The 14,276-nt window shown below is 30.6% G+C and overlaps 1 protein-coding gene across 1 annotated transcript; it reads left to right on the forward strand.

The window, feature by feature from the left end:
* Positions 1-8,220: 8,220 nt before the first annotated feature.
* LOC124945224 lies at positions 8,221-14,204 on the forward strand. Its single transcript, XM_047485616.1, has 7 exons — positions 8,221-8,461; positions 8,550-8,750; positions 10,014-10,107; positions 10,488-10,561; positions 12,514-12,626; positions 13,706-13,811; positions 13,941-14,204. The coding sequence occupies exons 1-7, from the start codon at positions 8,347-8,349 to the stop codon at positions 14,033-14,035; spliced, it is 798 nt and encodes a 265-aa protein (XP_047341572.1). The 5' UTR covers positions 8,221-8,346; the 3' UTR covers positions 14,036-14,204.
* Positions 14,205-14,276: the final 72 nt, after the last annotated feature.

Below are 14,276 nucleotides of genomic sequence, written 5' to 3' on the forward strand. Positions count from 1 at the left end.
AGAAGGAAACCAGAAAACTCTAGATCTGTTCACTCTCTCTCAACCTTACTATGTTATGAGAAAATATCCAAAAAAAGTATATATTTATACTCTAACCCGTTTTCATAACAGAAAACCCTGACCCGTTTATCCAGAATTTAAAACCCGCCCGCAATGGCAAGGAACACCTCAACATAGAAGTCCTAAATCTTCACAATATCATTCTCTATCTTCTTCTTCAACATTACAAGAACTTCTCAATACTCCAAAACGGCGTGAAAAACGTCATTTGACAAACTCCATTCAGCTCCTGCATCTTCATTTTCTTCGTTGGTCGTGAATCATTTCCAATATCTGACAAAAAGGGAAAAGAATCTTTCGAACTGGAAATTTCTGATTTGGATTTCCACTCGAACTGTTCGTTCGAACCATATTTTGACCGGTTCAAAAGGTAATCGTATCGAAGTCAAAAATTGGACCGCCAATTCAACCATTTTACCAACGGACTAGTTGAACCGTCGGTCGGACCGCGTATTTTAAAACTATGCTAGTGCTATTTTTGATATTTATGTAGACAGTCGACCAATTATAAAAGAACACTGACTAATTTTATAATCCGTGATAAAAAAGATTCCATCAATCATGGCTCTCTTATGATGTTTGTGATTAACAATGTATATACATATATTAATATAAATGTAAAATGAAAATATACAAGAATATTTAACCAACTAGTATGGATTGAACAAAATATTATTTTTATATAAATATTTTAAATAAAAATAATATTATTTAAAATTTTAAATTAGTTTTAATTTTTAACCTTATATACTTATATTTTTAAATTCATCGAGTATATAAAGTTTAAAAAACATTTAAAAAAAATATATAATATATGTAAAACAATCATATAAATTAAGAACATTCATTAAATAAGAAAAAAAATGTAATTTAAAAAAAAATCACCAAACATTCAATTTTAATTATCAATCAAATTATATAAAGTTTTATTTTGATCTAATATTCTTTATTATTATATAATTATTTGAAAAATAAAATATTAAGAATTATTTAACTAATTCATTAAATTTTTATTTATAATAATTTTAATTATTTAATAACCAAATTCAATAAGAATCGACATTAATCAAAAACAGAAAAATAAATAAATTTAACATAATAAATTATTTAAAAATAAATAAATTAATATAATAGATAATGAACAAATATAGAAAATATTTAAAATTTATTTTTTTAATTAATTAAATAAATAATTAAAAAAATATGTGATAATAAAAAAAATGTTACTTTCAAGTATCTTAATTTATTTTTTATAATAATAAGTTAGTTTTAAATACATTTCTCAATATATTTCAAATTTAACATTTTTTAACTAAATATATATATTTTTTTCATTTAAAATATTTTTATTAATTTTTTTACAGTTTTTATTTTTATATTTAATAAAAATTCTTTTTTTTATGGAAGCTTTAACAATTTATGGACTGGTTGTATTTCAGTCTTTTTAATTAATAATATATATATATATATATATTTTAAAATTTTCGTAAATTCTAAAATATTATTTCAAGTATATAATGTTTTATTTTATTTTTTATAATAATATATAAAATAAAATTAAATCACTTTAGAAACTTAATCTATTTAGTTAAATATATTTTCTAATTTATATATATTTTTAATATATATATATATATATATATATATATATTAAAATGACAAATATGTATTACATTTTATTTATATATATATAAATAATTAATAATTTTAATACTAAAAAGAAAAGAAACATGTATTTTTAATATTTAAATGATGTATTTTAACCCTAATCATTCTCAATTTTTATTCTATTTAATCATTCGACTATGCCTTTTTGCTTTAACTCACTATTTGTGAAAGAACTTTGCGGCCTTCAAGGGTGCATTCGACATGATTTTAGGCGATTATACTTTTCAGCATGAACATAGGCTCTAAATCACTCTCCATTGACGAACTTTTAAGTTTTCTCACTAATCTTTGCTTGACTCAACCCTCCGTGAACGAACCTATAGGTTTTACTCACCAATGTTTGCGTTACTCAAACCGACATTCTCGTTTCTGATTCATCTACTAATGTTCGCGCATCCACATATACGGGATTCAAACACTAGTCTTAAGTATGAAATGTTAACACTTATGAATCTTAAATAATTTTATAATTTTGTGTATGTATATATATTTTGTAAGTTACATTTTAAATAACTATTTATATTATATAAATTTTTCATACTCATACCAAAAAAATATAATAAATATAATTATATCTCTTATTTTAATATTAAATAAAAATTATTTCTATTAAAAATAATATATATATAATTAAAATAATTAAATATTTTATCCTAATTTTATTTATTAAGTATAAGACACATTAAATACATTAATATATATATATATTGTAATTGTTAATTTTATTTTTATCTTTTTTGAGTGCGTCCCACCTGAATTTACTAGTATTTATTATAATACTTAACTCAATCAGACATTTCCCATATTCAATTTAACCAATTTCACCTTCTCACATGATTTTAGGTCCTGAATCACCGTCTGTGGACGAAGTTTTATCACCGATGTTTGCATTACTCAAATTGACATTCCCAACATTCGATTACACCTTTCAACATATATTCTCGTTTTCGCTCATCTACCAATGTTCGCGCATCCACATATAATAACTACTTTTATAGGAATTATATATAAAATGTTAACACTTTAACCGCTAGACCACTCATGATTGTTGAATTTTTTTTATAATTATATATATATATATATATATATATATATATATATATTGGTTACTTACATTTTGAAAATTGGTTTTCCACGTACAAAGAAGTTAGTGGTACAGTTTTGTTTGGGAACACCAAAGAGCTTTGGTCTTCAAATATCATTCATCAAAGATTGAAATGTAGCTTCCGCATTGAACAGCCCAAAGGGAATGACTCGAAACTCATAGAGGCCCGAATGAAGATAAAAAAGCATGAGTATTGTTGAAGAAACTGTCCCATATTCTTTTAATCTGTAACAAGTTCAATTCGGAAGCTGGAAAGCAGTACTATATATATTATATAAAAAAAAAATTATACTCATACCAAAAAATATAATAAAAATAATTATATATTTTATCCTAATATTAAATAAAAACAATAATAATACATATACCATTATTATTATTAAATATTAAGTTTTTTCACTATATTATATAAATTTTTTAATAAAAATAATTTTTATTTTTATTTTTTTCTCTTATACATATATATATTATAATTTAAAAAAATATCTCCTAATTTATTTTTCAATATATAATAATTATATAATGTTACACATTTATTTAATTTTATATATAAATATTTATATCATATTTTTCCCAACTAATTTTTCTTTTAAAAAACACTAAATAATTTTTTGCATTTTATATATCTATTTTTTTAATATCTTATTCTAATTAAAAATATTTATCTCCTAATTTATTTTTAATATATAATAATTATATAATGCTATATATTTATTTATTTAATTTTATATATAAATATTTATATCATATTTTTCCTAACTAATTTCTTTTTAAAAAATACTAAATATTTTTTTTGTTATATATATATATATATATATATATATATATATATATATATATAATTTATATATATAATATTCTGATTTAATACGATATAATAAAAGAAGAAAATATTTATATAAAATTAACGATGATGATAGGAATTATTATTTATATATATTATATTGTTATAAATGTCGCGTGTTCATAAAATTTTGTGTAAAATTTAAAATATAAAGTTTTATTAGCTTAGTGGTTAAAGGTTTTACTTAATTTTTATTAGGTTGCAAGTTCGAAATATACATATAGATGTAACCCCCGGGAAATCCCTAGTTCGTAGATTAGTACATGCCAGATGACATGTGGAAATACGAGGGATCTGGGGTGCCTCGAGATTCAATGGTTTCAACCATAATTTACGTGCCAGGTATCTTTTAAAAAAAAACATTGTTTTTAAAGATTTTGATAGTACTTGGAAGTTTTTAAAATCAATTATGTAAAATAATTAATTTTATTCAAATTTTAATAATTTGGGAATTCGTTGTAACCAAATGAAGATTTGATTTGAAATCCGGTTTAAATTAATTAAACATAATTAATTTAAGAGCATATTATTTATTTGAAAATAGAGTCGCCAATTGATTTTAGAAAATTTAGTAAAATATATGTAAACACACTTTATACTAAAGTTTTCATAAGGAGTTCGTTATTTAGTTACGCTCGGGAAAAGGCTTGCGCATTATGTCCTTTGCGCCCGTAGAAAAGAGTTTTATTTTTTAAATGTCTGGCTATCAAAAATATTTATTTATACATTTGTTTTCTTTAATTAGTAGTCTAAGATCCAAAACAATGATAAATTTAGATTACGTAAATAATTGTACAGAGCTTTAGTCAAAATATTTCTTTGAGAAATATCCTGAAAATATTTTGAAATCATTTTCTGACCTCTCGGGATTATTTGAAAATTGATTGGAGTTCCAAAATTACAAAAATAATTTTTGGTTTTGAAAATTGGAACCAAACAAGCCTTAGGACCGTAGTCCTAAGGGTCAGGTCCGATTTATCGATCGAATACTAGAGAGACTCAGTCTAGACCGAGGGAGCTCTAACTCAAGAGCATCGGTCCTTTGTCTCAGTCCTATGTTGATTTTCCTGGTCTTTGGTCTCAATCAGGACCGATGATTCTTGGTCCTTTCTCTCGGTCCTATAGGACTCGGTCCAAGAACACCAAGTGTTTTTTCAATTGGTATGAAAATTATAAGTTTGCAACTTTTGATACAAATCATGAAAACATGATCTCTAAGTTGTTGTCAACTCGGATGGATGTAGGAACACAACCTTTAATCCTAAAATCGATCAATCGAGCCCTAAGCCAATAGATTTCCCTATATGATTTATAGAGCAAAATTTGAGAACTTTTGAATTTGGCCATCTTACGGACTAATTCTTGTTCCAACAGTTTCTAAACGATGTTTATAATCAAACATGACCAAAATAAGAACATCTCTCAAGCTTTGTAACAGATTTCTAAACTAAAATTTAATGTTTTATCTTAAAAAAATTCAGTTCGATCAAACATGATCGGGATGTATGTTTTATGATTTGAAACTCATCCTAACATCTTTAAAAACATGTTAGATAACTATTTGAATCAAAATTCAAGCTCAAAAGCTAAAGAACACAAAATTCAAATTTTTCCATATTTTCAAATTAAATTTGGGTTTTTTGATTGAGGTTGAATTGATAAATCTCTTTTGGAAGAAAGTTTGGAAATAATCTAAGGATCAATTCCAACTGTAAAAATACAAAATTGAACCATGAATAAGATCAACCCGATCGAAATTGAAAAAATTCAAGTTTGAATCACAACCTTGCTCTGACTATTAAAACTCTCGGCGTAATTGCTTGTCATTTGATTGTATAGTTTACTGGGGAAAAAGGCACGACTCCATCTCTCCAACCCAATATATGACAAATAGATAGTTATACGAGGGTCATTAATCCCAATCTTGTCAAAATACCGATTAAACATTGAGACGATATATGCACAATAAGCCAATTCAAACTCTACGTGGCAGTGATTAATTTTAAATTTGGACATAATATTCATCTTGATGTGGTATGTGCATGCACCATGATACGCTTCTCAAAAAACTGAGCACAAAGCATTGACAATATTTGGGTGTCTATCGGATACGAAGACAAGATTCGAGACTAATCTAATTGTCACTCTTAGTTGTTGCATGAAATATGTCCAAGAGTTATTATTCTCTAAATCAACGACGCCAAAAGTAAAAAGATATAGTTGCTCATTTACATCCAATGCTATAGCCACCAATAGTTCACCTACAACCTTGTGCTTAAGAAAACTGGTATCGACGCACAATACAAGACGACAACCGGTTCTGAAACCCCTAATTGAGAGGCCTAGGGACATGAACATATACCTGAAATGGCCGTGCTCATTAGTCTGGATGTCTGTTATGGTACATAGATTATACATCTCCAACATGTACATGTATGATGACAGTTTACCATATGAATCCTCTATAGTTCCTCGCACTGCCATTAAGGCATTTCCCTAGACCTCCAAGCCTTATTATAACTCATCTTTATTTCATAACTTCTCTGCATGTCTTCGATTATTTTCTTAGGCATGTGGTCATGGTGATGGTTCATTTACTTGCTCTTCATCCATTCCCCAATAACCCATGATGGTGCTTGTCTCACATCCTCTTACCTCGTCAAAATTGAGCATGTGTGTTCTCTTACAAATTTTCGAATCTCAAACATTTCCGAGGATTTTCCTTTCACAACATGCAATCTCCACTTGCAATTTTGATCCAAACATTTCACATACCAATTTTTTTTTTACTTGTCCACTTTGAATTCAAAATGATTAGTCATCGCATATTTATGTAATCTCAGTTGAAGTTCTTTTTTATTCTCAAACAACGAACTAACTTCAATTTTGCAAGTTAATGCCTTAGATATCAGATTTTCACTGTTTGGTATGTTACTAGAAACCCAATCATTGCAGCTTGGTCGGGTCCTAGGAGCCCAAGCATTGTTTGGATTGGTACTAGCAACCCAAACACTACTTGAATTGGTACTAGCAACCCAAGCACTGCTTGGTTGGGTAATAGGAACCCAATCATCAACCCCCTCATTCAGACGCAAACATGGTTCTTCTTCAATGTCATTTTGAGTTTCAAAGACCTGCTGCTGAAACTTCAGGAATACGTCAGGATCATCAATTTCTGGAACCACTACACTTTCTTGAGTTGGGATTCTAGGTAGTAAATTCTCTACTAAAGATACATAAAGTGGAGTGCGATTGTGGACTGACATTGCTTCATGTAAAAAGAAGTCCACATCCACATCTTGTTTGATATCCGTTATATAAGAAAATTTGACATCCATACTCGGAATATTATACTTGGTTTGAAACAATAAATCATATCTAGATTTATCAACATTAGTAGCATAATAGATTATATCAACTAATTGGGCATATGTAGAATTTCGGGAAACATTCAAACCTCTGTTTGACTTTGGAATAAAATAAGTAACATCATTTGTAATTTTCCACTCGTCATCAAATTAAAGAATCACTTGAGCTGCAATTGAAAACAGTTCAATAATACATATACGCGTATTGTAATGTTCTGTTGTTACTTCACTCATGATTTTTACTTACTTCGGTTGTTGTTTTTTGAAGATGGCATGAGGAGGAGTTTGCGGCTAGTGTTTCATGGATATCCAATGCAGCAACTTTCCCCGAAGTTTGCTGCAATGAATTTAATGGATATGAACCCCCTATCCAATAGGTCCATTGAAACAAACTTGTAGGCAATTCTTGACACATTGTATTCATGAAACCTAGTAGCAAACTTCTCCTCAGTGAATATTACGCGTGAGTGAGCAAAATACGCGTGAATCACATCTGTCTTTGTTCATATAACATAGTATTTATTCACATTCAGGAGTTATAGAATCACTAACTAAGAATATAATCAACCTAATGTTCATAATCACTAACTAAGAAATCATCAAATCAAATAACATAAAATAAACATACCCATTTGAGAACGAAGAGTCGTGGGTCTTCAAACGGAGAGGTCGTGGTCTTCAGTTGCTGGTCGTGGCCGTGTCAAAGGGAGCGAGATGGAGGGATAAGGTTTCGTGGGTTGGAGAGTAGAGTCGTGGGTTGGAGAGAGAGGGGAAATCGTGAATGGAAATGATTTTTTTTTTTAAATTAGAGCAAATTAAGTTTATATACGATGAAAAACAAGTTTTATCACTATCGCGTTTTATTGTAAAACGCGAGAGTTCATAAACGCGTTTTATATAAAACGCGATAGTTGTAAATCGTGTATGTTCATTATCGTGATTTACCATTATGTCGTTTCATCTAAAACGTGTGAATTTATAAACCCGTTTTAGATGAAAACGCGATAGTGGTAATTCGCGTTAACGAGCAATAAATGGGGGTGAGAGAGTCAATACCGACATTTCGGAGGGCGAAAAGAACATTTTTATAAGATTTATGAAGTGTTATCAATTTTTTAAATTACACCTATTATCATTTATCATGCCCATTTCAAATTTCCACGTTTGAGGGTCATCTCATCATATTTCCCTAAATTTTCATGTGGAAATTTGAATCTGAGCCCGAGAGCGCTCTTTAATGTCATATCTTCCAACTCTCCGATGTGCTGAGTGAGAGTGAGAGAAATTGATTGAGAAAAAGGATGATGGAGGATTCAATTGGCACGTTTAGGAAAACGCTAACCGCATTCTGCAATCAGGTCCAAAGCAGCTGTGATGCCCTCAAGCAATCTGTTGAACGGCGTCCAACCCCTCTGAGTATCTACATTTTTCTTTCTTGCATCTCCGATCATCTAATACTTTCTTTAAACATGCTAACAACTTCCTATCCATTTTTCTCTCTCAGATTCGGCTTCCTCGACCTTTATTCAGTGCCTCAATCGTCGGGTTTCATCAACCAGCGCCGACCTCAATATGTTGGAGTCTATGTCGTTCGACACAGTCTCTTTCGAGGAGCTACTCGGCCATTGCAGTGAGGTTTACAAGAAGAACCAGACCGATCTCCTCGATCTCCAAGATCGCCTGATAAATTTTGGATACACGCCTGGTACGTTTCCATCTTCATATTTGTGACTAATGTTGAAAAACACTTATTAGTAGATAGGTTACAAGCCCAAACTAGACCACAATGAACAATAAAACAGTAGTGCATACGAATTCACCAAGTACGACCAATTTGGGGGTGTCAAGGTTGTTTATGCCCCCATTTAGCTTCTTCCCTTTTGGTGATCAACATCACATAAATTGAGTATAACCTTATAGTTCTGCTACCATTCGCCAAGAGAAAATGATTTGAACAATCTTGTTGACTTTCCAATGTTAAACAGTAAATAATAAAGTTGTGGACTGAAGAACAAACTTCACAACCTACTTAGAATAATAGCATGGAAACTAATCCTCTTGTTTTTCACGTACTTCAGAAAGTTGGAATGAAAAAGAGTAGACACTGATGATAGGCTGTCAATAAGAGTGAGAAAGAGTTATAAGGCTTGTATAAATTTCTTGGATAAAGCTTCAACATATTTATTTACTCAAACCCCTCCCAATGGATGTCTAAAAGCTATGATGTAGTTACTGCTCTGAAATCTTCCCAAACTGCAGTGATATTAGTAAATGAGCACCACCATATTCTGATCCAAAAATCCACACTTCTCTTTATAAAACCTTGCATAAATAATTGATCATGTGTTAAAAAATTGAGGAAACTTAGGTAACTTTATCTCATTAGAATATCAAAAAGAAATGTGCATAGTGCAATAGCCATATTCTATAATGAAATGATAGGAATAATAAATGTAAGTCACTAAAACAATGCTAGAGTTTGAACTAATTAAACAATGTTTGCATCCACTTATCTGTTTAAAAGTTAAATATGTTCTCAACTAGTTTTGCATTTTTTAACGAGTGTTGTCTTAACATGTCCATCTTATGATGAGAAGATAACTCAAACATCTGTCATTCAAACCTAATGAATGCATCGAGTTTTACAATCATGAACTAATTCTTTTTATGGAACTTCTCCTTAGTTGCTTGTATTGAACTTTAAGCTTGACAAGATGACTTTGGTTTTGGATTATAACCTGAAGTGATTATATGCTAAACAAATATTAATCTATTAATTGAAATGTAAACATTTTAGGTAACAAATATTTGACTATTAATTTTATAATAAATTAAAGACGTCGAAATAACATTATTTATTAAAAATTTCCTGATAATAATCTGATTATGGGAAGAATTTAATCTCCCAAACAAGCTCTTAATATTATTGCTTGTAGTAACTTCACTGGTTGTTGTTTCTTTGTCTTAGAAAATGACATCTCTGTGGATGATGAAATAGTTGCTTTTGGTGAACCCATGAGTCCAGCTGGATCAGATTTGACGATTATCCAAGAAGATTTATTGTATCCTTTATGCTTAGCCTACTTTTTAAGAGATAGGAATTGGCAATGAATTGGGTATAACTCTCCACAGAGAACAGTTCTTTCTGTAATTACTATTAGCTATTGATTTAAGAAGAAAAACGAAATGGTTATCCTAATAAGATGGAAAAGGACAATTAAACTACAAATGTTACTTTCAGCATATAATCACCCACAACTTTATTCTTCTGCAAACATTTGCACATGTACTTCAAAACTAGTCTTTTCTCATTTAAACATTGGTTGTGAACATTTTTTGTTTGACATTTCTTAAACAAGTGTTGAATCTAGTGAGGCTATCGGTTCATCTGCTTCCAAATGAAGTGATTGTAAGTGTCTTTGAATTTTCCTGAACTTCTTAGATGGGAGGAAGATTCATTCAACTTGCAGGATCTTGGACTTTCAGATGTCTGTCTTAAAACAGTTGCCGCTGAAGGTGAGTGTGTTACATATTCTAAAGGATGGTTTGCATATTGTAGCATAGTTATGAGGGAAATTTATTGTAGCAAAAATATTTAAAGTGTGTAATATCATACGATTTGAAACTATTATGGTATTCTTTTACCCTAAAACTCAGTGATACTGCTGCATTTAGTTCTTATTTAGATGTCATAAATTTGCAAATAGACATGTACTTTTAAAAAAAATATTGTCAAAGGACTATCGGGTAATGAGTACATGCAAACTTAAAAGGGTTTAAAACAAATCTAATTCTAGAGAGGATAAACTTTAGAAAAAATATGCATGCTGTTTCTGGAATCGTTGTCTAGTATACAAGGTCATGGATTTGTGCTTCATTCATGGTTATTAGTATTGCCTTCATGTAGTGATTCAAGAAGACAAAGAACACTTATTTTTCTGGTGTATTTCTTATTTTCTGATGATTTTACTATACGAACATACATGAAAATACAAAGGCAATAAAGAAGAAGATTAATACATTGGGAAGTGATAGAAACATCTAGGAAGAAAACAAGTTTCCTAGGAATGAAACAAGTGCAAGAATTAATACAAGTTGCTGGAAACATAAATGGCAATTAATATTGCAACACTCTTCCTCAAGTCGTGTGATACATGCTGTACATTCCAACTAGCCATGTAGATCATTGAAATTTGTTCAAGAGAGAACCTTCATGAGAGTGTTTGCAACTTGAAACTTTGATGGCATGTAGGAAAGATCCATATTTCCATTCTACATTTTCGGAGATGAAATGGCGGGTCAATATCTATGTGCTTTGTTCGTTCACCACGAATTAGATTTTTAGCAACACAACTGTCGCTTCATTGTTGCATCATAGTCACATAGATTTCTCCAAGGGCAAGGGCTTTGTATTTTCGACACTTCTAGCAACAACTTGTTGTTTTTTACTTCGCCATGTTACGGTGTTCTCCATTAAATAAGTGCAATACCCTGAAGTGGATCGTCTCTCATATGCATCTCTTGCTCATTCCACATCAGTGAACATTTGAATGTGCAGAAATAAAATAGTGTTTAATTGTGGTAAATTTTATAGTTTCCTAGAATAAGGGGATAATTCCTTTTAGGATAATTATCTTTGAAATTATAGACAAAGAGTAACAAATAATTATCCTTGATATTACATATTTGGATAAACCTAATATTTCTAATTTATTCGTAGTATACTTCAACATAATGCAATTGTTGCGAATTTGGAACATGAGTTCTTTTCTTGGAGTACCTTGAGACACCTTGGGATTATATGTTAATAATAGTCATGTGTTCTTTAAAGGGAAGGTTCATAAATCGGCTTACAGAGAAAGCCATACATGGGTCGAGTATGTGATAGATAAAGAAGTGTGCCCATGAGGCATTGGTATCTTCCCTTGTGTGCTGGCCCATGACGATTATTACATCCTATTTTATTCTTGGCATCCATTGGAGTGTTTATTGGTTTGTATTTAGTTTACTTTATTAATTCAATATATTTGCACTCTGGAGAGAGAAATATGCATTGCTTTGGCCAGTTCCATTCTAAGAAAGAATTTGGGTCTTCGAAATCTTTGATTTCAAATTCTCTTTTGAGAAGTTCTGTAAGGGATTTCATTCTCATTATCATTTGTAATAATGATATTGCTGATATAAACATTAAGGATAAAGTTTTATTTTTGGTTCAGATTTTCACCAAAAATTGTCATCAACCTGACACTATTTGTAACCATTATTGATTATGGATGTAGAAAACTTGTCCAAACATGATATAGGCAAATGTTTTTGTTGAAATTAACTGCTCTCCTCTCTGCCGGTTGTCTGTTGGGCTCGCTAAGCAGCGGACATGCTGTCATTCAATGCCCCCATGAGACTCCTTCTTCATTGAGAACGCTTTGCCTATATTGTGTAATGATCTAATTTGAGATTTTTGAATTCAGGGGAAGTGGATGATGAGCTGATGCCAAGTGGAGTACCCACATCTATTATAAATGTGCAAAAAGAGGAATATGAAAGTCTTCCTTCATATATGAGAACTCTAGCCTCATGGGAGGTATGATTTTTTGTTTTCATCCTCAAGCGTTTAAAAGTTGTTGGAAGATTGTTTCTTTAATAATCTTCAATAGTTGAAAAGTTGAAGTCTTACATTTGATACTAACACACTTTTCATCCTGACCCAAACTTATGGAACAAAAAGGTAAATATAAATTAACATATCTAGAAAGAGAATTCTTACAATGTGAAAGTGTTCAATTGATAGACAGTCTTTTCTATTATATTTTGGTTGCTACTTTGTTTTCTAAGTGAATCATGTTTTGGAAAAAATGAGTTTTGCTACTCCGACAGTACAAACAACTCCCTTAATATTGATTTCTGGCTCAGATACCCTTCTTTCCAACTCTCACATGGCACATACAAGGTATATTCAATTCACTCATGTGCGCGATCTTAAAATCCCTTCACATGATATGCTATTGGGAGTGGGGAATGATATGCTATTAGGGTCTATCTCAAAAATTTGGGGACCACTCTATGGTATTCTCATGACAAGAAAAATGTCAGCGTCTATAAGGGTTGTCCTCTTAACATGTCCACCTTATGGATGGGCGCCATTTAGAGGATGCGTCACTCAAAAGGGTCTACAAGGGCTGTCTTCTAAACATGTCCACCTTATGGATGGGTACCATTTAGAGGATGTGTTACTCAAAGGGGTTACGACTTCCTGGTGCAAGTCATGTTGAATTCTAGACGCAACTTTATTATTTTAGAATCCCCGCTACATCTAAAGGAATCTCAAGAGTTGGCTCAATTACTCGAGTTTTCAACGCTTGTTTTCTCATACGCAGTCACTACCTCCCTTTCGTGGACACAAGCACCATATTGTGCTAGTACCTCACGGTTTACAGATACCCAGTTGTGCAGAAGACGGATATCTAAAAAATTGTGGTTGAATTCGAAGTTATTCGGCCTAGTCATGGTCCTTTGTCTGCACTGGTCGGCCTTGTACATAAGAAGTATTTTTTATGATGTATTTGTGTCAATTACCACAAACTCAAGACGCTGCGATCAAAAGCTAAATTCCCATTTCCAATCATTGATTTGCATATTCATTTTATTTTAACGTTTTTGCAGGATCTTCTTGCTGCGGTTGAGAAGATAAACTCTAGTCTTAATGTAATCTTCAAAGAGAAGGGCAGCAACTTCTTTCACCAAGATGAACTCGCATCAATGGAATTAGGTTTGTGTACAATGATTTGAAAACTTCTTTTTGTGGAAAAAACAATTTATTTGGTGAATTGAACAAAATATTCTATATACAGTAATATTCAAATTTTGAAATGTTATAATGGTGATTATTCTGTTGCAGGAGCTAAAGGAAGATGTTATTTGCTGCTGCTAGTTCGACTTAATTGTTTAGTTGTTGAGACAGTTGATGGAGTTATTTTCTATAAAGTTGTTTGATCATGAATGATAGTTTGCCATTTTCATAGGACCTTATATTTCTTTCTTTCTTTCTTTTCCTTGTGGGTTTATCTATAGGTGTGTTTTGTTTGGTATGGACAAATCAGATGTATATTTTAATATCAAAACTAAAGTCACAAATACAATCTAAAAAATAACCTGGGTGATAATTCTGCTTAATATATATATATTTAATTTATATATATAAATAATTATGTATTTCTAAATATATTTAATATTA

Source organism: Impatiens glandulifera, chromosome 7 (assembly GCF_907164915.1).
Source record: "Impatiens glandulifera chromosome 7, dImpGla2.1, whole genome shotgun sequence".
Lineage (NCBI taxonomy): Eukaryota > Viridiplantae > Streptophyta > Magnoliopsida > Ericales > Balsaminaceae > Impatiens > Impatiens glandulifera.

Coding starts and splice junctions, on each gene's coding strand:
- LOC124945224 (XM_047485616.1), top strand. CDS start 8,347: ATGATGGAGGATTCAATTGGCACGTTTAGGAAAACGCTAACCGCATTC. Junction 10,562..12,513: donor TAAAACAGTTGCCGCTGAAG/GTGAGTGTGTTA, acceptor TTTTGAATTCAG/GGGAAGTGGATGATGAGCTG. Junction 12,627..13,705: donor GAACTCTAGCCTCATGGGAG/GTATGATTTTTT, acceptor ACGTTTTTGCAG/GATCTTCTTGCTGCGGTTGA.